This window comes from Podarcis liolepis, assembly GCF_965112155.1.
Source record: "Podarcis liolepis genome assembly, chromosome: 9".
NCBI lineage: Eukaryota > Metazoa > Chordata > Lepidosauria > Squamata > Lacertidae > Podarcis > Podarcis liolepis.
The window spans coordinates 12,896,630-12,921,148 of NC_139564.1; the positions used below are offsets into that span (position 1 = coordinate 12,896,630).

The 24,519-nt window shown below is 45.9% G+C and overlaps 1 protein-coding gene and 1 long non-coding RNA gene across 3 annotated transcripts in view; one reads left to right on the plus strand and one right to left on the minus strand.

Annotated features, from left to right (window-relative positions):
- Positions 1–14,627: 14,627 nt before the first annotated feature.
- On the minus strand, positions 14,628–16,441 carry LOC310686016. Its single transcript, XR_014515642.1, has 2 exons — positions 16,320–16,441; positions 14,628–15,749 (listed from the first exon to the last, which is right to left on the minus strand). It is a non-coding gene; the product is annotated as an uncharacterized lncRNA (long non-coding RNA).
- Positions 15,875–24,519, plus strand: part of BMP3 (bone morphogenetic protein 3) — a 36,451-nt gene continuing 27,806 nt past the window's right edge. The window contains exon 1 of one of the 2 annotated variants that reach the window (XM_083458848.1): positions 15,875–16,764. In XM_083458848.1, coding sequence (XP_083314974.1) covers positions 16,449–16,764 — 316 coding nt within the window. In that variant the 5' untranslated portion in view covers positions 15,875–16,448. Of the gene's footprint in view, positions 16,765–20,856; positions 21,345–24,519 lie in introns of those variants that run through there. The other variant, XM_083458849.1, reaches the window with a different exon arrangement.

The following is a 24,519-nucleotide window of genomic DNA, read 5'->3' on the forward strand; positions in this document are numbered from 1 at the left end:
CTCCTCTTTCCTACATGACTATTCTGAAAGGTAACGTTTCTGCTTGCAGTCATATAGAATCATAGAATTTTAGAGTTGGAAGGGACCTTGAGGGTCATCTAGTCCAACCCCCCTGCAGTGCAGGAATCTCAAATAGATCGTACATGGCAGATGGCCATCAAACCTCCACTTAAAAACCTCCAAGGAAGGAGAGTCCACCACATTGCAAGGGAATCTGCTCCACTGTCAAACAGCTCTTGCTGCCAGAAAATTCTTCCTGATGTTTAGTTGGAATCCTGATGATTAGTTGGTTTGGGTCCTACCCTCTGGAGCAGGAGAAAACAAGCTTGTTCCATCTTCCATGTGATAGCCCTTTAGCTATTTTAAGATGGTTATCCTAGCTCCTCTTTCCCAGGCTAAACATACCCAGCTCCCTCAACCGTTCCTCATAAGACTTGGTTTCCAGACCCTTGATCATCTTGGTTGCCCTCCTCTGCACATGTACCAGCTTGTCAATATCCTTCTTAAATTGTGGCACCCAGAACTGTGCACAATACTTCTGGTGTGGTCTGACCAAGACAGAATAGAGTAATACTATTACTTCCCTTGATCTGGACACTGTACTTCTGTTGGTCAGCCTAGAATAGCATTAGCTTTTTTTTTGCCTCTGCATCACACTGTTGACTCATGTTAAGCTTGTGGTCTTCTAAGACACCTAGATCTTTTTCACATGTACTACTGGCAAGCCAGTTGTCCCCCATCTTACATTTGTGCAGTTGGTTATTCCCACCTAAGTGCAGAACCTTACGTTTGTCCCTGTTGAAATGCATTTTGTTAGTTTGGGCCCAGTTCTCCAATCTGTGAAGGTCATCTTGAACCTCAGTTCTGTCTTCAGCTGCATTGACTACCCCTCTCAGTTTGGTGTCATCTGCAAATTTGATGAACATCCCCTCAACACCTTCATCCATAAAGATGTTGAACAGCAACAGGGACAGAACCCTGTGGCACCTCACTTGTGACTTTTCCCCAGGATAACAAGCAACCATTAGTGAGCCCTCTGGGTTCGGTCTACCTCATCCAGTCCATATTTTACCAGCCTCTTCACTTGCAATAATATCTCTGACAGATGGAAGTGTTTAGAATACCAGTGGTCATCAAAACTCTTCAGATAGGATAGGACCTGTTTTTATTTGCAGTTTCTTTGCTAAAGCATATTCACTATTGTCTGGAAAATGAAGGCATTGGTGCATTTCCATAGCTCTCTTTGTTGGACTTTTGCGCCAACACAGAGTGTGCGCAGCGTCTGGGGCGTAGAAATAAAAGGCTGTCCGCAATATCTTTGCTTTGTTTTATTTCAAAAACATAACAAACGCTGCAAGCCATCACTCTTCCTCACCAGCAGCATACAAAACATTTGATCAACTTAAATACAGTTTTCAGATAATCAATTATCCTATCACATCCCTTCCTGCATTCTGTGCAGAAAGCAAACTCCCCTTTTAATTAGTCAAATAGTCAAGAGACCACAGGTGTGCAGCTAAGTAGGTCAAACTGCAGAAATACACCTCTGAAACCAACTTGATTCCTGAGTAGCACTATTGACCACCTTAAAATAAAGAAAAACCAACACTCTTATTTTCAGTGAAATCCTGAGTAGGCTGAGAACTGGTTAGTGACAGGTTTGGGGGGATGGCTGGAAGAGCACCACATTCTTCCATTCCTTTGAACCTATTGTCTCTCTCTGGTGCTCTCACTCACCTAATTCCCCCTTAAAGTAATAAAAACCTGAGGTGGAAAGTAGGCAATATTCTCCAAACTGGAAAGACAAAAACAAAAAAACCCAACCCAAAGAAATCAAGAGATACATAAAATTAAAACTTCCAAGGATGTGGAAATGGTTTCTTCAAGGTGTATTCGGTGTTTTCTTACTTCTACCCTATAAATCAAAGCTTTTGATCTTGGTTAAATTACAGCAAGATTAGAACACCACGTCTGTGCCTGTAGGGTTAGAGAAGAAGGATTTAAATTACAGTGCAAACTTACTAAAAACCATGTTCATAAAAGCACTGACTGAGAAGCAACGTCTCTTGTGTGTATTGAAGACCCGAAGCACTTCCTAGGAGAGGGTGGTTTGATGCCCAGTTTGGAATTGCAAAGTGAGAAATGCAATTACATTTGGACAGTTGTCTTATAGCATCTAGGGCAGCGTTTCCCAACCGCTGTTCCGCGGCACAGTAGTGTGCCGTGGAACTTTGCCTTGTGTTCCGCGTGGAGGCGGCCAAGTCGGGCGGTGAGAGGCGGGGCGGCGGCAGCGAGCACATGCGGGGCTGCGAGCGAGCGAGCTCCCACCATCGCCGCTCGCTACCGGGCCTGCGCATCCGCTCGCTAGTGAGCGGGGAATCCCATCCGCCCCCACGTGAGGGGGAATCCCATCCCAGCCCCCGCGAGAGCAGGGGAATCCCATCCGGCCACGCCTCCTGGCCAGCCAATCGGCTGGCTGGAGGGGGCGTGGCTTACCCTTTTTAGGGCCGGAGCAGAGGGGGCTCGCCCTCTCTTCTCCGGCTAGCCCCATCGCCGCTCGCTATTGCCCGGCAACCGCGCCGCCACCCCTGGCTCCCCGCGGCGGGTGATCGTGCAGGCTTCGACGGGCGAGCTGCTCCGCTGCCTGGGGGACTTCGTGTGCCGCCGCTGCTACCACATCCCATCGCCGCTCAGCCTGCGCGTGCGCGATCGCTGCGCGCTGACGTCATGGGGCGGGGCTTTAATGGTGGTGTGCCGCGAGATTTTTTTTTTGTAAACAGGTGTGCCGTTGCCCAAAAAAGTTTGGGAAACACTGATCTAGGGACACAGGTGGCGTTGTGGGTTAAACCACAGAGCCTAGGACTTGCCAATCAGAAGGTCAGCGGTTCGAATCCCCGCGACGGGGTGAGGTCCTGTTGCTCAGTCGCTGCTCCTGCCCACCTAGCAGTTCGAAAGCACGTCAAGTGCAAGTAGATAAATAGGTACCACACCGGCGGGAAGGTAAACAGCATTTCTGTGTGCTGCTCTGGTTCACCAGAAGCGGCTTAGTCATGCTGGCCACATGACCTGGAAGCTGTTTGCCGGCTCCCTTGGCCAGTAAAGCGAGGTGAGCACCACAACCCCAGAGTCGTCTGCGACCGGACCGAATGGTCAGGGGTCCCTTTGTCTTTACCTTATAGCATCTACCAAAGCAACCCCCCCCCCAAAAAAACCTGTCAAATGCCTTGGTAAACGCCTTAATCCATGGTTTGCTGGTGGCCCCTAAAACACATAGAGAAGAATCCCCATCCAGGTCAACAGAGCAAACAATTCTGCATGTACCTCTCTCCCCCTTCCCTTCAAGTCAGTGTGGCAGCCTGAAATGCTGGGCTCTTGATCAGGGCCCCCAGGATCTGACACATAAAACTGCCATGTTGAATCAGATCAAGGACCCGCCCAATCTAGAATCCTATTCCTAGCAGCAGCCCATCAGGTACCTCTGGGAGCTTACCAGCAGGGTGATGGAGAAAGTACCATATTTTTTGCACCATAACACTCACTTTTTTCCTCCTAAAAAGTAAGGGGAAATGTCTGTGCGTGTTATGGAGGGAGTGCCTACGGGTGGCATGCCTACGGATTTTCCTCCTCTAAAAACTACGTGCGTGTTATGGTCGGGTGCGTGTTATAGAGCGGAAAATACGGTATATACAAATTTAAAAATCTACATCTTGTATAGTCAAGATTATGTTGCAAATTAGAAATGAAGCGCTCAGAACACATCTATTAACCGCTGCAAGAACGACCATTGCCAGGACATGGAAATCATTACAATTATTGAGTATGGTTCAGTGGGATAATGCAATTTGGCAAACAACGTTATTGGAAAAAGTGACACAAAAATTAAAAGCAGCAAGGGACCAAAAGAAACACAACAATTTTAATACAGTTTGGTGTGATTTTATGGATTATACAAATAATGAGGCATATGGCAGAACAGTTTACAGCACAGTTTGGCATGCATGAATTATATATTTTTATTTTCTCTTTTCTCCCTTACTCCCTGTCAATTAAAATTGTTATTGAAACAAAATACTTTTAATAATGGTCAACAATCTAAGCGTACCCATTATTATACATCATTTCATATCTGTAATAATTATGATATATATACTTTAACACAACTTTATTCAGAAACGTTCTTTAGTGTTGTTTAATTTTAATTCTCATATTTTATATAACTGTTGCATGCCTTCTGCCTGAATGAAATAAATAAAAATAAAAATGTAATGTAATAAAAATGAATAAATAATTAAACACCAATTGCTAGCATAAGCTCCTCTTCTAAAAATTATCCCGTATCTTGACAGAGATAAGCCATTAAGAAATTATACGCCATAACACCACCTGTTATGACATGTCCTTGGCACTTTGCTTTTCCTGATAAAAGCACCTTTTCCGGATACATAACTGGGTTATCTTTATCATTACGGTAATAGTTTAACTTCAGTGACTATGATAAGGAGATTGAATCTGATGTGGTGCTTCCTCATTCTTCTTGAAAATCCTTTGCAAGTGCATCTCAAAACAGAGTGCAGACATGGCGTCACAAGCACATTGCCTCCCTATCAAATCAATTAAATTATAAGAAATAACCAGTGGCCAGCATTTCAGTGAAAGGTGTATCTAATGAAATCCTCAGCTACTGTTCATTTGCTTTATTAAATGTAATGGTGATCAGCTCATGAAATTTGACAGGGAGGCACACAAAGAGAGAGAGAGAGAGAGAGAGAGAGAGAGAGAGAGAGAATTATTAAATATTCTGTTTCCTTCTAAGAATGAGTGGTAGTTTGTATTTACTAAACAGGTGTGTTTTCAACATAATCCAACCCACAAATCTCAGGGCTCGGTTCAGTCATGACCGACTCTGGGGTTGCAGCGCTCATCTCGCTTTATTGGCCGAGGGAGCCAGCATACAGCTTCTGGGTCATGTGGCCAGCATGACTAAGCTGCTTCTGCCAAACCAGAGCAGCGCACAGAAACGCCGTTTAACTTCCCGCCGGAGCGGTACCTATTTATCTACTTGCACTTTGACGTGCTTTCGAACAGCTAGGTTGGCAGGAGCAGGGACCGAACGACGGGAGCTCACCCCGTCGCAGGGATTCGAACCGCCGACCTTCTGATCGACAAGTCCTAGGCTCTGTGGTCTAACCCACAGCGCCACCCGCGTCCCTATCTGGTACATTAATGTGCCCCAAATGCCTTCATATCATTAGTGGAAGCCTTCACAATTTCATCCCTTCCCCTACACAAACACACACATAGCGCCATGTCTGCACTCCTAATAAAGGCTGCTTTTGGGGGAGGCGGTAGTATCCGCTTCCACTACCAACCCGAGACCCAAGTTTCTTCTCTTTCAGAAAGTGCGAATCCAACTTGTACCATTCATAATATGGAACAGAAAGATGCATACTGATTAAGAAACTAAATCAGAGGGATCACCATATTGATCAGCTGCTGCTGGAAAAAATTAAGGAATCCTTTATAGCTCGTTCAAGACTTAACAAATTTTTTAGCCTTTGTGGCTCAGAACCCACTTCATGAAATGTATGGAACAGTGATCTAAAGGGTGCAGGGCGGGGGGGGGGGGGAGCTATCTGGAGTGCGCAGAAAAAAAGAGAGGGTTTTAAAACAAACAAACAAACAAACAATAAAGCAATATCAAAAGGTCAAAGCAGTGCAGATGATAGCAGCAGTAGGGGTGTCACAGCAGAGAACAACTTAACGCAGAATCCAATCAGATAAATCCAACATCCAATCTCTCTCTCTCTCTCTCTCTCTCTCTCTCTCTCTCTCTCTCTGTGTGTGTGTGTGTGTGTGTGTGTACGGCACACTCATAACTAGCAACCACTGGAGATAGCAACAGCAAAATTGTAAACATGCACCCAAAATGCCATTTGGAGGATTTCTTGAGGGTCACATTTGCAGCTGCAGTTGCTCTAACGCTTTTATTTTCTTTAATACAATGATTTGAAGTTGTTCCACAGAACATCCTCAGGACTGAAACTTCTCATTACTGGTATCTGAGCATTACAGTTTTTGATGGAAACGCCAGCATGAAGTTTTGACATTTGCTGCAAACATAAACTCCCAGGCTAGCTTAAACTTAACATTACATCGAAGTGAAACCGATAAAATGAAAAGTTGATATTGAGGTCGTGGACTCAAAAATGCTGGAGATTCCCAAAAAAATATTTATAAATAATGTGTACTCTGTTAGATTGCCTGCTGGGTAATAGATGCCCCTGTGTGCTCATAATGCTCATGATTCTGAATTGCAACAGCATTTGCTAAGGTCATATACACTGTGGAAATGTTTTTGCTCTTTATTCGTTGGTGTTGGTGGTGTTAATATGGGCTACTTGGAAGATGGTTCTCTAGGACGATGATATATTCCAGCTGCAAAACCTTCCACGAAACTCCTAAAGTTCAAACAGAGAAAAGAAAGCAAACTGGAACGAATTAAACACGTGTTGTCTCTCTCGGCCGGCAGGGACAGACCCTGTAGGCTAGGCAAATGTTCTCCTCATAAAGAAAACAGAAACACAGGTGCAGAACAGGCTAGAGCCAGTCAGATTAGTACACACACTTTTACAAGAAAAACACTATTCCTGTTTTGGGGCCATCTTAAGCCTGCGACTTCTTCATTCCTGCTCAGCTATGAGCCAAAGAATGCCCAAACCTGTAGCATATGTCTTTTGATATCACGGAAATATGCAGTACCGTGGTCCAAATAGCTATTAAGCTAAAAAGCAGCAGGGAAGCAGATTGGATATAAGTCCCATTTGGGATGAGTTAACTTCTGCGGGATCTCAATAAGCCATGAGCTAGGGTAAAATTGGGGGTGCTGGCAGTGCACTTTAAAAACAACAACCTGGTGACCCTTTAAAGCAGGTTTATACATCTCCACTTGCCAGGACACCTGTAGCAAGTAAGGACTGTTTGCAGCTAACCAGTCAGGGAAGCTTTTATTTTTTATTTTTTCTCAAAAATTTTATTAGTTTCACAAAATTATGAACAAACAGACAAACACACAAGACAAACAAACAAAAATCATAGCCTTATTGAAAATTACAGTTATTAACTTTGTTAAGTGACTTCCTCGCTTCCCCTTGGTTGAATTTCATTGCGTGTCCTTTTAACGGTTTTCCAAATCCCAATTTTTATGAAATTTAACTTAAACATTAACATCCTTAGATCTTTACCTTATGGAATTAAACATATTAATTCATGACTTAACATAAATAAAATCCTAAGCCCATTAAGTATCTGCAAGCTGTTTTCAGTTAGTTTGACTTAGCAAATTTAACTAAATAATCATTAAATTTATTCTACTCTTCCTGATACGCCTCCTCCTTCTCTTTCGGTTAGGTCTGCTAGCTCCGAAAAATTCAACATCTTCATCTGCCGTTCTTCTATGGGAAGCTTTTAAAGGACTGGTTCTCTTCCCCCACAGCATCCCTTCTAAGTAACAAAAGGCTACTTTTATGTATGGGCAATGAATTTGCTGTTGTGAGCTTATTTGCATGAGTGTTTTTAAGCAGCATGCTGAGCGAGAAACGGGCTGAGGATGTTTTAATTCATTTTGCATTATTATTGCTAGTGCTTTTCTGCACACCTGCATTCAAAGCAGTGTGCAGTTAAGACAGTAAAATTAACATCGAAGCAAAAAAACCAAGGTGGATGCCCGTTTAACTCCAAATGCCTAAACTGTCCTATATCCATTTAATATAGACCCACCGAATTCAATGGCTCTTACTTGTGAGTAGGTGTGCCTAAGATTACGCTATCCACAGCTCACCTGAGGGCAGGTGAAGAAGATTCCTTGGGGGATGGAGCCCCACATTTATGATCCCCTGCACTTTGTCCTCACCCATCATAGCAGAGAAAGGCCCAAGAAGCCATTCAAAAGGTTCCCATGGGCAAAGGTGAGCCCTGTGATCCCAGTGTGGTGTAGTGGTTAAGAGCGGTGGACTCGTAATCTGGTGAACTGGGTTCGCTTCCCCGCTCCTCCACGTGCAGCTGCTGGGTGACCTTGGGCTAGTCACACTTCTCTGAAGTCTCTCAGCCCTACTCACCTCACAGAGTGTTTGTTGTGTTGGAGGAAGGGAAAGGAGGTTGTTAGCCGCTTTGAGACTCCTTAAAGGTAAAAGTAAAGGGACCCCTGACCATTAGGTCCAATCGTGGCCGACTCTGGGGTTGCAGTGCTCATTTCGCTTTATTGGCCAAGGGAGCCGGCGTACAGCTTCCGGGTCATGTGGCCAGCATGACTAAGCCGCTTCTGGCGAACCAGAGCAGTGCACGGAAACGCTGTTTACCTTCCCGCTGGAGTGGTACCTATTTATCTACTTGCACTTTGACGTGCTTTTGAACTGCTAGGTTGGCGGGAGCAGGGACCGAGCAATGGGAGCTCACCCCATTGCGGGGATTCGAACTGCCAAGCTTCTGATCGGCAAGTCGTAGGCTCTGTGGTTTAACCTACAGTGCCACCCGCGTCCCATGAGACTCCTTAGGGTAGTGATAAAGCAGGATATCAAATCCAAACTCTTATTTCTCTTCTTCTTCTTCAAATGGCTGTGGGCTGGGGTGGCCATTGCTGTCTGATGAGGAAGAAGTGGAGGTCATATGGGACACCGCAAGGAGAGAGCAGCCTGAGAGGGTCCCTGCCCCTTTGCCTTTAGAGGTTGGGAAGGGGGACAGTCCCACTGGCTGGCTCCCTGTCCTGCTCCATCCAGGTGCAGAAAGATCCTCTAGTGACAGGTGAGGGGAGGATGAACAACTGAATGAGGTGGAGAGTCAGAGGAGCTAACTCCTATTGCTGATAACTTGGCCCTGCCTCTACTATTAGCAATGCTTGGTTATATTTAAGGTTGTCAACCATTTTGTTTTAATTCTTGTGTATTTATGACGTGGCCATTTGGTTGTTCCATGTGATTCCAATTTGGGAACTTTACTTTGGGCATGATCCGAGACACACATTATTTTTAATTGGCGTTAGATTTTATTAAAATGCTTTTCATATGCTACAATTTATTAATATTTTCTACCCCCATTATTGTTCATGCCTGTCCCAAAACTCCCGTTTCCTGAAAACCTGCCAAAAGTGGGACCTGGGCATATTCCAAAAGTGCTAGAAGACCACCTTGCCTGCACTGGCTTTTGCTACTGGGGCTAAGCAAGCATAGGGACAATGTTTGTCTTTGGTTTATGTTTACTGGGCATCACACTTTGTTGTTTTGCTTCCTAAGACCGTGGGTAGTTTCAGTACCTAAATGAATACGCAGCAGTAGCAAGTTGTGACAAGACTAAGGAATAGTGTTGAAGAACTGCAGTATCCAAATGTAATTATTAGCATAGCCCATCCTTATGACTGTTGATGGAGCTTGGAAGGATAATGCATGCATAGCTCTCAGAGGGATTGCAAATACCCCACAAGATATAGATATGTGCTATTGTTAACGGAGAAATCTGAGGGCTCCCTTGGACAAAAAGTAAAGGCACCAACCAGGACAATTAGAGCAAAACAGCAGCCTGTAGGCTTGGTCTTTATTGAAGACTGTTGCGACAGGACTCCCACCCACTGCAAGATGAAGTAAGGTGGAAGCCCAGAACAAAAGAAGACCCCAACTTTTATTAGTTACTAATCCCCCAAACTACACCCCTAAAACTACATCACAATCACATCATTGATACATCACAAAAAGGAGGGGTTGAGGGAGGAGTTGTGGTGGCAATCTGAGTGTCCTGCCCCCTTTCCCCCTTCTCATGAGTACTTTCCAGGTGACAAAGGGGAGCTTGCAATTTCCTGCCCCCAGAGGGAAGAGCTGATCATTGTCCTTTGTTCTAGTCCATGCTAAATCCACTCCTATATGCAAGTTCTTTGTGACCTTGATGGTCTTTCTTCTGTCTGGGACCATCAGGGTTGGCATAACAACTGGGCAGGGCTCCTGTGTACGTACTGGTACGCTCAAGGGATTATGGCCATCCTGTATCAAACCTATCCCCTTTGATAGTCCTTCCTTCATGGAGCAAAATAAAAGTGGACCAGTGCAGATCCGATGTATGGAACGGTCAGATCTGATGTATGGTTGATTTTCTATGAATTTATAACAGAAGCGTCGCATATGTCATGTGTGTGAGTGTGTGTGTGTGTTGGGTTTGTACAAACTGAATGATGGGGGGGGGCGTTCCTGCGACACTATCTAATATATCCTACAGATATCCAGTGCCTTTTTTCTGGGGGTACACAGAGGTACGCATACCCCTAAACATTTTGTGAATCTTTGTACTTATGTCCATTTACTGTACAGTGGTACCTCAGTTTACGAACTTAATCCGTTCCGGAAGTCTGTTCTTAAACTGAAACCATTCTTAAACCGAGGTACGCTTTCCCTAATGAGGTCTCCTGCCACTGGTGCCCTTCCACCATTCAGATTCCATTCTTAGACCAAGGTAAAGTTCTCAAACTGGGACACTATTTCCAGTTTTGCGGAGTTCGTAAACCGAATCATTCTTAAACAAGAGTGTTCTTAAACTGAGGTACCACTGTATTTATTTTCCCCAATTTGAACTATAAAATGGTGATTTTCTTGAGTCAGAATGATAGTACCTCTAAACATTTTTTTTAGGAAAAAAGCACTGCAGATATCTAATATTCATGCTATGCAATCCTAATCAAGCCAAACTTTAACTAAAATAAAAAAATAAAAGGTAGCCATATTGGTCTGTAGGGGGAAAAAGAACTCCAAAATTCATAGTTGTGCAATACTTGTATTAAGACCAACCAAATTGTGTCGCAATACTGTTGTAAACTTTTCAGAAACTTTAATCAGGCACAAGGCACTGGTGGTTGGTGGGTGGTGTTAACAAATATTAGGTTGGATATTGTAGCCCTCAGGTCAGCAAAGCTTTTACACTCAGTTCCAAGATGGAGATTGCTCAACTAACTAGGTTTCTGCCAGGTGCTAGAGGCATCTACTTGCACACCTAAGACTGTGGAACAAAGAAGCAATGGTGTCTCCCCGTATTTTAAAACACAAAAGGCCAGCTGTTACCAAAACCTTTCCCACAATGTAAAGAAAACACAAATGTTAAGCAGAGAGCTGAAATAAAGAGACACTTGGCAGTTTTGGAGTAAATTTTTCAAGAATGCAAATGGCTGAACTCCTGTAATTTCAACACCTCCCAGAACCAAGGCTCTGTTCCCTCCACCAATGCTCACGCAAAGTGTCTACAAACAAAAACACCTCAGTCTAGCGAAAATGTAGCAGTTGAGCAAAGCTTTGCTTTCCTCGCAAGAGCCGACACTAAAGGATCCACTGAAAGTGTAATGCTGGCATTACTAAACTTATTCCGTGGCGCAATGAAGCGGCTTTCTTCATTAGACAGTAAATGCATAGGCGGTTTAAATCATTAGCTGATGATAATTACAGATTAGGAAACATCTTGCATACAGAGAAACGATCTGCGCTGAAGTTGTATTTGGACCTCATGTTGAAATTCTTTAAAATGCTTCAGTTCTGCAGACACAGGGAAAGACCAGCAGCTTATTAGCAGCATTGTTATTGCAATCAAACCACGAGATGGTAAATCAGAGATGGCTGCAGATAAGTTATGAGGATACTAAGGAAGTCTCGCTCCTGTCATAAGCCACATCAGCATTTTAAAAGGCAAATCAATTTCCAGTTGGTAGATATGCCCCAGTTTCGTACAAGACACCTGTAGAAGTGTTTTGTGAAGGGGCTCATAATTCTCTTAAGGTACCCCATTAACCAAAGGGAGGTGAGGCTAGGATGGGGGGGAGTGGCAGTCCAACAGAGAATTCAGCTGCTTCACAGAACTACAATGAAGCTAAATTACCATCCCAGCTTCCCGGAAGGACCCATGGAAGCAAATAAAAGTATGTACGGCAAGTCCTCCTTGTGCTATGGAGGTGGAGAATCAAGTATTTGCTGCTCCAGCGCTCCCTTCCTGTGGAAAGCTAGCATCTGAGGTATAAGAGTTCTTCTTCTTCTTTGGTGATCACTCGTAGCTGAGTAAGATTGTCTTCCATAAACACAGTTTTAACAATGAGTCCCGTAAGTGACTATGGAGGCCAATTCTGGATCCACACGTCCTTCCACAGTGGGAACATTAGTTCCTGGGCGGGAGTTGATCACGGTGTGGATTTGCCAAACGTGCCTTCCTCTTGGCACATTTCTCCCTTGCGTCCTGAGTTTGAGTGTCTTCAAAGCCCATGACACCTTTGGTAAAGGCTCTTCTCCAACTGGAGCGCTCGCAGGCCAGTGTTTCCCAGTTGTCAGTGTTTATACTACATTTTTAAAGATTTGCCTTGAGACAGTCTTTAAACCTCTTTTGTTGACCACCAGCATTATGCTTTCCATTTTTAAGTTCGGAATAGAGTAGTTGCTTTGGAAGATGATGATCAGGCATCCACACAACATGACCAGTCCAACAAAGTGTATGTTGAAGAACCATTGCCTCAGCACTGGTGATCTTTGCTTCTTCCAGTACACTGATAAGAGTTCTAGCCTAGCCTTCTCTCTGACACACTAGCTTTTTACAGGCAGTGAGCTCTTCATGCGGAGGAGAAGTTCAGCCAAGTGGTCCTTCATTCTCCCTTGCTCTCAGGGTGTTTTCCCCAGAACGTTCTATTTGCTTATTCCTTCCATGAAGACCTATCAGAGCAGTTCACATAACGAAAGGCGCAATACCCCATAAAATAAAATATAATCAAAAACAGAAAACAATGACGTACGTGTGGATTGTTCCCGAGAGCCAGATATTATAAGAGCAAAAGAGAGAAATTGAGAGGCACCTTTTAAAGAGTTTTGAATGTGGTTTTGAATGAGAGATGAAATATCTCAAATATCAAACCAGAAAGGAGATGGAGCATTCCTCCGCTCTAACCTCTCACCTGCTTGTCTGCTGGTCTTCATGAGTGGCTGAAATGGAAAGCTGCTCCTCAGCTGCCACACTCGCATGCTAAGAGCCAGAGACCAAGAATCCTTTGAAGCTTAATGGATCAATGCATTTATTAATAAACAATGCTTTATTGATACATGTAATATGTTTAAGGCACCCACTTAATATATAAAAATCACCCACAGATAATAATCAAGACTCAAAACACTGAAGTAAATGGCATTTGGGGGAAGAAAGTTGAAATGTAGCTTTTTCACATTTCTTTCCCTTGCTTAGTCATTCGGGGTCAAACAGGCACTTCAATAAAATCTAGGGAAAATTTGCTCTCTCCCCTCCCCTTTCCCCCCACTCTCCGTTTAATCTCTGGTTTCATTAATTGATTGTGTTTTGTTCACTTCCAGATGTGTGAATTAAGAGTTCCAGCTGACTGGGACTCCTTTCCTATTGAGGAATGCTAGCTGGAGCATTAGCCGAAAGAGGACATTTCTGCATGTTCAATGAGTTGATTCCAGTGGCCTGTTATGGGGGCAGTGAGAGTGGGACGTGTTTTTCTTCTGGCTGGCTGTGGAAGGGAACTGGCAAAGCTGGGGATGGTAAATGAGGCCTGTGAATGATTCTGTTTCAGGGAGACCCAGAACCAGACTGCGATAATGCAAACTGTGTTTAAACATAATGGCATTCAAAAAAATAGAAAGGGGGCGGTGGGTGGGTGGGGAGTTTTGCATCACTAAATGCGTGTCACTCCATTCTTACAACCCTGAAGTTAAGACACTCCGGTTGCAACACTCCCATCAGTTAAAAGCACAGTAAATCCCACTGATTCCATTAATTTGTGTTCATAGGATTTAAGTATTAGTTCCATTTATTTCAAAGGAAATTAATTGCCCTCACCTTTAAAAGCCCATCAAAACCAGCTGAAATACAGGCTGCTTTATAAGCCTGAAACCATAATCCACAAACCACAATCTCCATTGTAATCACGCTAAATTCCAGAGGCGAGCTGAAATTTCTCAGAAGGCATTTTTCTTGGAACATTTCTGATACATATTTTTTTTTTTTGTTTTTCTCCTCTGGGAAAAAGTAGGCTACAGTGGTACCTCGGGTTACAGACTCTTCAGGTTACAGACGCTTCAGGTTACAGACTCTGCTAACCCAGAAATAGTACCTCGGGTTAAGAACTTTGCTTCAGGATAAGAACAGAAATCATGCTCCGGCGGTGAGGCAGCAGTGGGAGGCTCCATTAGCTAAAGTGGTACCTCAGGTTAAGAACAGTTTCAGGTTAAGAACGGACCTCTGGGACGAATTAAGTTCTTAACCCGAGGTATCACTGGACTTTGAAGGATTTCCTCAGACTATTCTTCACTATCTTTATTTCTGATTCATGATCAGAGGTGATTTCTATCCAAGGTGTTCTGTAATCAAGCTAGGGTGAAGTTAGGCTACCAGTGACCATTGCTTCTGCCGCCATTTGCAGCAGCAGAAATCCAACAAAATCAAAACCTCGTGGGTTGGGAGAGAAAGCAGCTGTGCTACTGTCACTGCTAAGCCTCGTCCCCAAGACTACTGGAGAATTTCTCCTTCCCTTGGAGAAATCTTGCAAAACACTCTCCCCAGTTCTTTTATCTGCAAATAGGCTAGAGGATTTCCAGAAATCATTTGCACACAGCTGTTGCCAAATTATTTATTTCAGCGCCCTTCTTGAGAAAGTGGTTCGTGGATTGCAGTCTTGAGTGAATCATGTACACCTTTTCTAGCTTCTCCTGCTGGTGCAGAGGAAATCAAAGCATGACTGAGCAAGGGGAGTGACACAGGTTATGTTTGTTTTCAAAAGTCACCTGATGGAGTGCCCGTGTAGACATGCTCTGAAACAGCAGCCATCCGAGGTTACAAAGAGCAGTGGGATGAGGCACAGCACTTTGTAAGGGGTTCTGCTTAGCAACTCCAGTTTTCTTTATTTTAAACTTGAAGTGCTGGTTTTTGGAATAGCACAGCGGCCGAGAGAGCCTGATCACAGCCAACCCTCAATTAAAAAAATAAAAATCGCTATATGTTCACAATATGTCATCAAAGCAAAGCATTCCATTCGTCCTAGTTTCCTGTCCCACCTGCAAAAATTGCACATTCCCTTAGACATTCATGGTTCTAGTGTTCAAAATTTGTACTGTTGTGCTTTTCGCAACAGTCCTGCGAAGTAGGCTGCGACAAATCCTAACCTACTTCGCAGGACTGTTGCGAAGAGTACCCTTGATAATTTTGGAACACTCGAACCATGGACGCCTAAGGGAATATGCAATTTGTGCTGATGGCAGCAATCATTCCAGGGGATTATTCTCAACTGCCCAATTTCTAACGAACCCTGCAAGTCAAATGAAAGCACCGTGCTGATAACAAAAACAAAAAAACCCTGCTATTGATTCTAAAGTTGTTCTCATGCAATTCCTCTCTACTTCACCAGCGATCCAAAACACGATACATCCCAACTCAAAGGCGTATCTCGGGGTCCTTTCTTGTGTAAATGTGCCTGCAGGGCGAAAATCTGTGCAGAAGACGGAACAATCCCCACCCGCTTCGAACGGGGAGGCATCTTCACTTTCACAAACCTGAGCTGGGGGCGGTGGCGGGTGTGTGCTAAGCGAGCGGGCTCTCCTTCATCTCTGCGCGGGTGATCCTAAGGATCGCTGGCGAAAGTGGCCGCGCAAGCGGAATCCTCTGCAGGCGTGCCATTATAAAGACGATCCCGCTTCACGTTTCCAGCCTTCTTTTCTCGGGGGTTCTTCCCCCGCCCCTCCCTGTAAGAAAGGAGCCAGGTGGGTCGAGAAGAGAGAAGCCGCCCCTTCCCCCGCTCCTCCTCTTCCTCCCCACCCCTCCGATTCTTGTCTCCTGTTGCTGCTGCTGCTGCTGCCGCCTGCGGCAAGGGACACCATCCAGGGGAGCGCTCGACTTGGCAGCCACAGGCGTGTGTGCGTGTGTGTTTCTTTTGGGTGGTGTAATTCCTCCTCCGCCACCCCTCGACTTTCTCGCGCGCAGCCGGCTTGGCTCAAAGGAGAGAAAGGCGGCGCGATTGGCTGCTGATTACCCAGCGCTGGGACTTCTGCACACACGCCGGAGACAAAACTCAGCCCAGGGCTTCGCCTGCCCCACTCGAGGCAGCGGGGAAGGAACCTGCGGGAGCTGCGGAGGCGCGCGCAACGGACGGACGGACTTGCCTACTTGCCTGCCTGCTTGGCCACCCTCAGCCCTTGCGCCAGAATCACCCCAGGCAGCGCGCAAAGCAAAGCGAGAGAAGCCTCGCCACCAGAGCCCACCCGTCCCCCTTCTCCTCCTCCTCCTTTTCCGCCTAGTGTTTTGCAAGCACCCACCTGCTGCCCCGCTTCTCCCTTCACTCGCTGGGCGGCCCCGCTTGGACGAAGCGCGACTCCCTTCGCGCGCCGCCGCCTTCCCCTCAGTCTTGTGGAAAAGAGTCCCTTCGGCTCGGGAAGGCGAGCGCAATGGCGGGCGCTCCCCGCGCGCTGCTGCTGCTTTGCCTTTGCCTCAGCTGGAGCCTGCTCGTAGCCCCCGGGGAGCCGGCGCTGGAGCGCACGGACGGGCTGCGGAAAAGAAGCCGGGCTGCGGCGGCGGCGTTGGCTGCAGGTGACCAGCCCGCCCCGCTGGTCGTCTCCCCAGAGGACAAGGTCTCGGAACACATGCTCCGGCTCTACGACCGGTACAGCGGCGGTCGGCCCGAGGAGTCGGCGCCCGGCGCGCCGCAGCTGCTCCACCTCCGCGAGGGCAACACGGTGCGCAGCTTCCGAGCGCTGCCAGCAGGTGAGCCGAGGCGCCCGCGCGCGCCAGCAGCAGGCAGCCCACAGCCGAACCCGCCCCGGGTTGCTCGGGTGGGGAATGTGTGCGGTGTGTGCCGTGAGGTGTTTGGTTTGATCTTTGCGCGCGAGGGAGATTGGGCACGCCGGGCAGCGCCGTGCCATGCGCTCGCGCGCGCCCGCGGAATGACAGGTCCCCGCGCCAATCCCTTCGCCCGGGGCGTCGCGCGCAAAGCGCCGTTGGGTGGGCTTAGCGCGCTCCGGGTCGCTACGGGCACGCGGTACCCCCCGAGGGGGCGGCTTGGCGGACGCCAGGTGAGGAAAGAGAACTTACCTGGGCAGCTTTGCCCGTCGCCGGCTAGCGCGCCACAGGCGCCCTCAGCACAGGCGTCGTCGTGGCGCCCTGACAGGACGCGCGTCGAGCTGGGCTTGCGCGGGGGAGTTCTTCTTACCTAGCGTTACCCAGCGCCGGGTTCAAATCAGGCGTGTGGGTTCGGGGACACGTGTATACAGCGCGCTAAGGGCGCTTCCCTCCTCTTTAAGGGCCGTTTTATGTGAAAAACAACATTCCCAAGGAGTGGGGAAATTTACCATCTCTCTTCTCGGTGTGGTTGCGGTGAGCTGGTGCTCTTTCAGCCAGGTGGGTGTCCTGCGCCTGCTGCCCGAGAAATCGGATATATTAAAGGCAGGAATCTGCAATAAGCCGCCCCTGTGTGGGCTCCGGAGAGTCAAAACTGCGCTCCTGCCGAGAAAATGACCAAGAGCGAAAGGTGGAGGAGTTCCGTGTCAAAACAGTTTTTGTTTACACAGATCGCTTGAGGTTTCCTTTCTCTCTCCCTCCCGCTTTTGAGATTTAACCAGGGCTGTCTACCCTGCGTCTTCTTGGAGACCTCCTGGGTGACATGAAAAACAACAAGTAGACAACTCCTCCGAGTTGCTTTCGACATACTTTCCTTACCAAAAGCAAATGATGGCCATGGGCTTTAATTTTAAAAGCTGGATCTTCCCCCGCTACTGAATGCTTTATTCAACCTATTTCTCCGTGTAAAATCGGTTTGGGAGAAATGATTACTCACCAGAAGGTCCTCCGCTGCTCACAGAGCTCCCTTTTCCTAAAAAAGCTCTTTTGTAGGTTAAAGCCAAATCATACATGATAACGTCCAATGAAGGATAAAAGTTCATTGAGAGATCAGGAAGTGGGGCTCTGTCTTGCTTCTGCTCCAGTGAACTCTGTAGGGATTTGGTGAATGATTTGACAGCTGGACCCAGACCACAGACTGCACTTGTCTCAAACCACTGCAAAGAGATTTTCCAAAAGTTGCTACATGCTCAGACCTCAGAAAGTCTATTCCTGGGCACATACCTGAAATCCACAATATAAATATACCCTGAGCACCACTGACAAAATGGCATGGGTGGGTGATGGTTAAAATGACACCCCAATCCTAAACCCAATGGACACAAGCCAGGGAAAATCAGCTACACTTAAGACCCACTGAAATCTATCTTTGACCCAAGTGTTTACCTGTACGGTTTTCAGTCTGACCGTGCACTTGTTTACTTGGAAGCAAGTTCCATGGAGTTCAATGGGGCTTACACCTTGGAAACGATGCTTAGGATTGACAGCCTAAATCACATTGATTTAAGTGGGGATTCGGCAGCCCGTCTACCTTTCTGTGCGTGGCATCCGATTATTGGGATTGACTTTAAGTGGTTTCAGAGAAATATATTTCCAGGTAAAGATGTGCAAGACTGTGGTCTCAGGTTGCAATAGATGAAATGGTTAGTCCACAATTAAGGTGGTGGTGGGGTATTTGAGATAATATATGCGCCTTGGTGGGGTGAACAGATGACCTAACAGATGACTTCATAATGTGGAAGCAAGTGCCATTTATTTCAGTAGGTTGTGCGCCTAATCTGTTTACGATCAGAGTGCAAGTGCAAGTAGATAAGCAGCGTGCAGCCCCAGTCAGGTGCTTAGCAAAAATGTCACAAGCGGAATATGATGAAGATGGCTGTGTCTTACAGTTTGGCTCTAGTGTCTGGTAGCCAGGGGTGTACTGCTTTTGAACACGGGTGCTCCCCTATGACTAATCACCTAGCACCCCACCATTTGTCTATACTTTTTAAAACTCTTGACCCACATCTTGCAGCAAGCTAATGAAATGCTATCATACACATTGCACGATGAGATACTTCCTTACATTTCTCCCGAGCCTCTTGTTAGTCCGTTTTAACGCACTCTGCTTTTTTGAGCATGAAAACCATTTATTTCCATTTTCTTTTTTCATATGGCTCAGAATTTTATAATGTATGGTGCCTAATCTTTGGTGTGTGTTTTTCCTAAACTTGTAAGCCTTTTTTTTGAAGATTAGGGCACTCAATGTGAGTCTGAGAGACACGGCGTCAGTGGTTATTGCAATCTAATTACAGTGTCACCAAAAGGAAAAGGACCCAGAATCCTCACTACTCTTATACCAGTATATTTTCCTCTTAGTTATGCACGCATTTGCTGCATGCTTAGCTGAAGAAACAGATGCAGTGTATTATAGAATATGTCAGTTAATAAGTTATTTTCGGCACACCATTAGTAAGTCAGTAAAACATATAGCCCTGTTTGAAATAACCATGTGCTTGATGTACTTGAAGCTTGGGCAGTTTCTACTGCATCGCATGTATCGCATGTAGCAAGCTACTGGAAGTTCCCTTCTTCTTCTGTATTTCAGGACTGGGATAAATTTTACACAGAGAAACAATTTCTTAGTCCTTGTCTCTGCAAAGTAGGATGGCTTGATTCTAAGTACAATCATGCCCTTGCCGTTTGAAGAACCTCTCAGGATTCCTAAGGGTCTGTTTAGCATTGAGGTTTTAGCCTGCCGTTACATAGTAATTAGTGATCTTCTAGTTCTGGTGTGTTCTTACATCCACAGTTAGAAATTAATTCTAAAAGCAAACCACTTAATTTCAGGGAGATCCAGTATTGAGTGGAGTGCTTCAGCCCTGGAAAGCTGCAGCAGGGAATAAAACTCATCCTGAAAAGACATTCAAGACCAGGTTGAATCCCTCTAAATTTACCCAGGATTTCCTAGGAATGTAGGATGTCTGTCTATCAGTCTTGTTAGGAGAAGCAGTTCTGGATTTGGTGCTGTGTTACATCAAACTCATCCTATGCATGTTTAATCCCCAGTAAGTGTATTTAGGGGGACACAGGTGGCGCTGTGATCTAAACCACAGAGCCTAGGGCTTGCTGATCAGAAGGTTGGCGGTTCGAATCCCCGCAACGGGGTGAGCTCCCATTGTTTGGTCCCAGCTCCTGCCCACCTAGCAGTTTGAAAGCACGTCAAAGTGCAAATAGATAAATAGGTACCACTCCGGCAGGAAGGTAAACGGCATTTCCGTACGCTACTCTGGTTTGCCAGAAGTGGCGTAGTCATGCTGGCCACATGACCCAGAAGCTGTCCGCGGACAAACACCGGCTCGCTCGGTCTATAGAGTGAGATGAGCGCGCAACCCCAGAGTTGTCTGCAACTGGACCTAATGGTCAAGGGTACCTTTACCTTTACCTTTTAAGTGTGTTTAGGACTGCAGCCTTAGAGTAATTCCCATAACTAGTTCAATCAATAGGAGTTTTGTCATGTCATTCAGTGGACTGTGGACCCATGTCCATGACCCAAGCTTGAAAAACCTGTAGATGTCTCATCGGTCAACATGAGATTTGTTTTGTTATCTTGACATTGGCTTTATGTTGTTCCAGTCAAAGTCACTACTTAGCTTTCACCAGTTTAGTCATTGCTGGAGAGCCTCACCACTGCCATTGGAACAGTATATGCTTACTTTCTGAATAGCAATATTTACACGTGTGCGCATGTGTGTATTTACCACTTTCCACAACAAAGAAAGTTTTTTTGTGCTCTTATACCCTTACATCCTCCAAATGCTGCCTGTTCCCAACATTTTAGCTTTCTCATTGCTTTGTATGAATTTCCAATACAGAGGTGTCAAATATACTCCCAGGAATTTTCTGCTTGCTTTCTTGAGCCATCTGGGTTTCTTCTGCTAAATCTTAGTTCCACTCAGTTCTATTTAGCTTAATACCCACTCCTGGCCTCTAGCATGATGGCTGAAACTCACAAAACAAAGCACTGAAGAGTACTTGAGTGCCGGGGTGGGGAGCCTGTGTGACTCTCCAGATGTTGGAACTCTCCAGATGTAGGAGCTGCCCATTATGCACAGCTCCTAGCATGTTAAATGGTCTGGATAGCGGGGAGCTGAAGCCCAGCAACATCCAGAGGGCTATGAGCTTTGAAGCCCTGTTTTAGCAATACCACTACTACTTAACTTCCCTGTTAGTGGGACGCTCCTGTTCCCACTTTTTCAATCCAGCAAACTCCCATTGAACTGATTGCAGATTTATGTTAGTCACAACTAATGCCTATCCCATTGCTTTCAAAGTGGTGGTGGTCATAGGCATGAGTAACTTTTGCTGGACTGTGTCTGTTGTCGTCACATTCATAGACTGGCATCGCATCTCAATCCCAGATGCAATGTGTGGATGCACGAGCCATTGGTTCCAAAGCAATATTCCATGTAAGTATATATTACGATTGCAGCCTAAATCCACAATCCATCACCCCTTTGTTGCAGAGTTACTTTAATGGAACTACTAGGTGCTCATTCGTGCTCTCTCTCACTCTCTCTCTCACTGTGTGTGTGTGTGTGTGTGTGTGTGTGAAAATTGCAGGCAAGGGCATTTACTTCAGTTGGTTTATATAGCAAGTTTGAAAGTAGTGACCTGACCATTTACCACTGGCAAGTCAGAATTGCCATCAGACAACCAGGCAGGAGCAATTTTATAAGGTGGGAGAGAGTTGGTGCTGCTTGATATGCCACAAATAAATAACCTAGACAGGTGAGCAGGGTTTATTTTATTATTATTATTATTAAAGATTTTATTGGTTTACAAAAGTATGAGTAATGTCTCTCTCTCTCTTTTTTTCCAAGTAACATTTTTACATTAGTCTTATATTAGGAAGAAAAGGGGGTAAAGAGGTGGAGGGGAGAAAGGTGAGTGGGGGGTGGGGTCAGGTGGCGATGTTTCTGCTTTACTTAATATATGTGTGGGGTTTTGTGTCAGCGTCGCCCTCCAGTGTCATTGCCAGTCACCAAATTCTACTTGCCATCTCTGCAACGTTTTGCTAGAATGGGTCTATTTATCATCCAAACTAGAGATGCCACTAACTTTGGGAATGCAATTAACATGTGTTTTTTGGGTTATGTAAACAGAAGGAGCTTTGGAACTGGGAGGGGGCGGAATAAGGAGGGGAAGGGGAAGCTTAGGGAGGAGAAGCTTGATTCTCTCTCTCTCTTCCTGCCCTGCTCCCAATAAAATAAGAGCTCTCTCAAGCAGCTATTTGCATTTCAAGGGAAACCTTCCTTGGCACCAGAGCTGTTTATTTTGCCCTTATTCATGTGATATAAGCAGTTCAGCACTTTTTCCTCTGTGATCGGAGGCAGCAATTTTTCTGAATGCCCTTTGCTGAAACCGCAGGAGGGGAGACTGGCTCTTGTGCTCACGTCTTGCTTTCAGGCATCTGGTTGGCCACTGTGAGGACAAGACACTGGGCTTGATCCAGCAGGGCTGTCCTTATGTTCTTATGATCGGTGTGTGATTGAATGTGATGTTGCAAGGAATAATAATAATAGTAATAATTTATTATTTATACCCCGCCCATCTGGCTGGGTTTCCCCAGCCACTCTGGGCGGCTTCCAACAAAAGACAAAAATACAATGACCTATTAAACATTAAAAGCTTCCCTAAACAGGGCTGCCTTCAGATGTCTTCTAAAAGTTTGGTAGTTGTTTTTCTCTTTGACATCTGGTGGGAGGGCGTTCCACAGGGCGGGTGCCACTACCGAGAAGGCCCTCTGCCTGGTTCCCTGTAACTTGGCTTTGCGTAGCGAGGGAACCGCCAGAAGGCCCTCAGCTCTGGACCTCAGTGTCTAGGCAGTACGATGGAGGTGGAAACGCTCCTTCAGGTATACTGGACCAAGGCCGTTGAGGGCTGTAAAGGTCAGCACCAACACTTTGAAGGAAAGAAGGCATAAGCGGCCTGAATGTAACCTAACAACTCTAACAGTCTTTGCATTTCACCTGCATATGGGCACCTAGCCATCTTATCTTGAGCTGAGTTCCACATATCACTTAACGTCTGCTTGGTACCTGCAGCCCAATCCTATGCATGTCCATTCAGAAACAAGTCCTGCAAAGCTCAGCGAGACTTTCTCACAGCATTGCACCCCTGATGTAGCCTCTTTGTGCCAATGAAGCTCTTGTATACAAATCAAAGAAAGCTGGTCACATTTGAGTGAGTCCCATTGAAGTGAATGGGATTTTGGCACGTACTCAAAAACATAAGCCCCATTAATTTCATTGGAATCTAAGTGCACTTTCCCTGGAGAATTCCTGATGGGTTTAAGCCGCGTTAAGCATCTGTACTCAGCTGTCATTATGAGAGCCTAAATTGGGTGAGATAATTAAATATATACTTTGAAGTGCTTGGTGCATCACATAGACATGGCCTGGTCCTAAAGGTTGTTGCATTGGCAAACAAATGCTTAGGACTATGGTGCAGCAAAGTCTGTGCAATGCCATCCAATTGTGGCATTACAGTGTTGTTGCAGAGATTTTGTGCAGATATTTAGGATTAACGTGTAACGCGTGTTTGAAAACATCATGGCTGCAGTCTTATTAGTATCTGAGAACTCCAAAAGAACACTGTGTGTGTTTTACAGTACTTGTAAAAAGCTTGTTAAAATGGTGCGTGGGCGTGAAAGAGAGACTCCTGGATTTGCATACAGTACAATCCTGAATGGAATCCAGGCCAGCCAGTATCAAGGTGAAGGTCATCATTGTGCAGAACATTTCCCCACAGAAGTGAATGGCAGCTATTTTCTTGTATGCAGGAGGGGGCAGCCTTGCAGGTGCCACCAGAGGAGAGGCTAAACCTGCTTCCTTCTCCTGGTGGCCTCATGGACTCTTCATAGTACCTTGTCTTCACCTGCATAGCTTCATCCTGGTTCTTGGTCACAGCACAGTGTGACAGCATTAGGAACCGGCTCTTATATATTTGGATGGTATCATTAATATTGAGCCAGTACAGTCATACCTCGGGTTACAGCCGCTTCAGGTTTCGTTTTTTTGGGTTGAGGACCGCTGAAACCCGGAAGTACTGGAACGGGTGACTTCCGGTTTACGGCGGTCACGCATGTGCAGAAGCGCCAAATCGCAACCCGCGCATGTGCAGACGCGTAGATGCGGGTTGCAAATGCCTCGGATTGCGAACATGCATCCCGCACGGATCACGTTCACAACCTGAGTGTCCACTGTACTTTCACATCACAAGCTCCCATTGCCATAGGCAGCCTGTGTTCAAATGATCATCCATGGCTCTATGGGCAATTGTTTCGTGAGACTGTGGATAATTGCCCCTCCCTTGCTTCTACACCCTTCCCATCCCATTCTGGCTTCAGCACAAAGATCATGGCTTGCACTGATTTAGAATTCCTCTTTGCACCCAACCTGGGAAACTCCGCCAGTTAACAAACCAAGGCTCTGCAGAGAATTCCATATTTTAAAAAAGTCCTCTTGGAACAAAATGGTCCAGAACTCTTGTCTTCTCGTTTGCGGTGCCACCCATCAAAAAGGGCACAGGTACAACTCAGGGGAAGTTATCTTGGCTCCTTTCAGGATACCTGATTAAAAG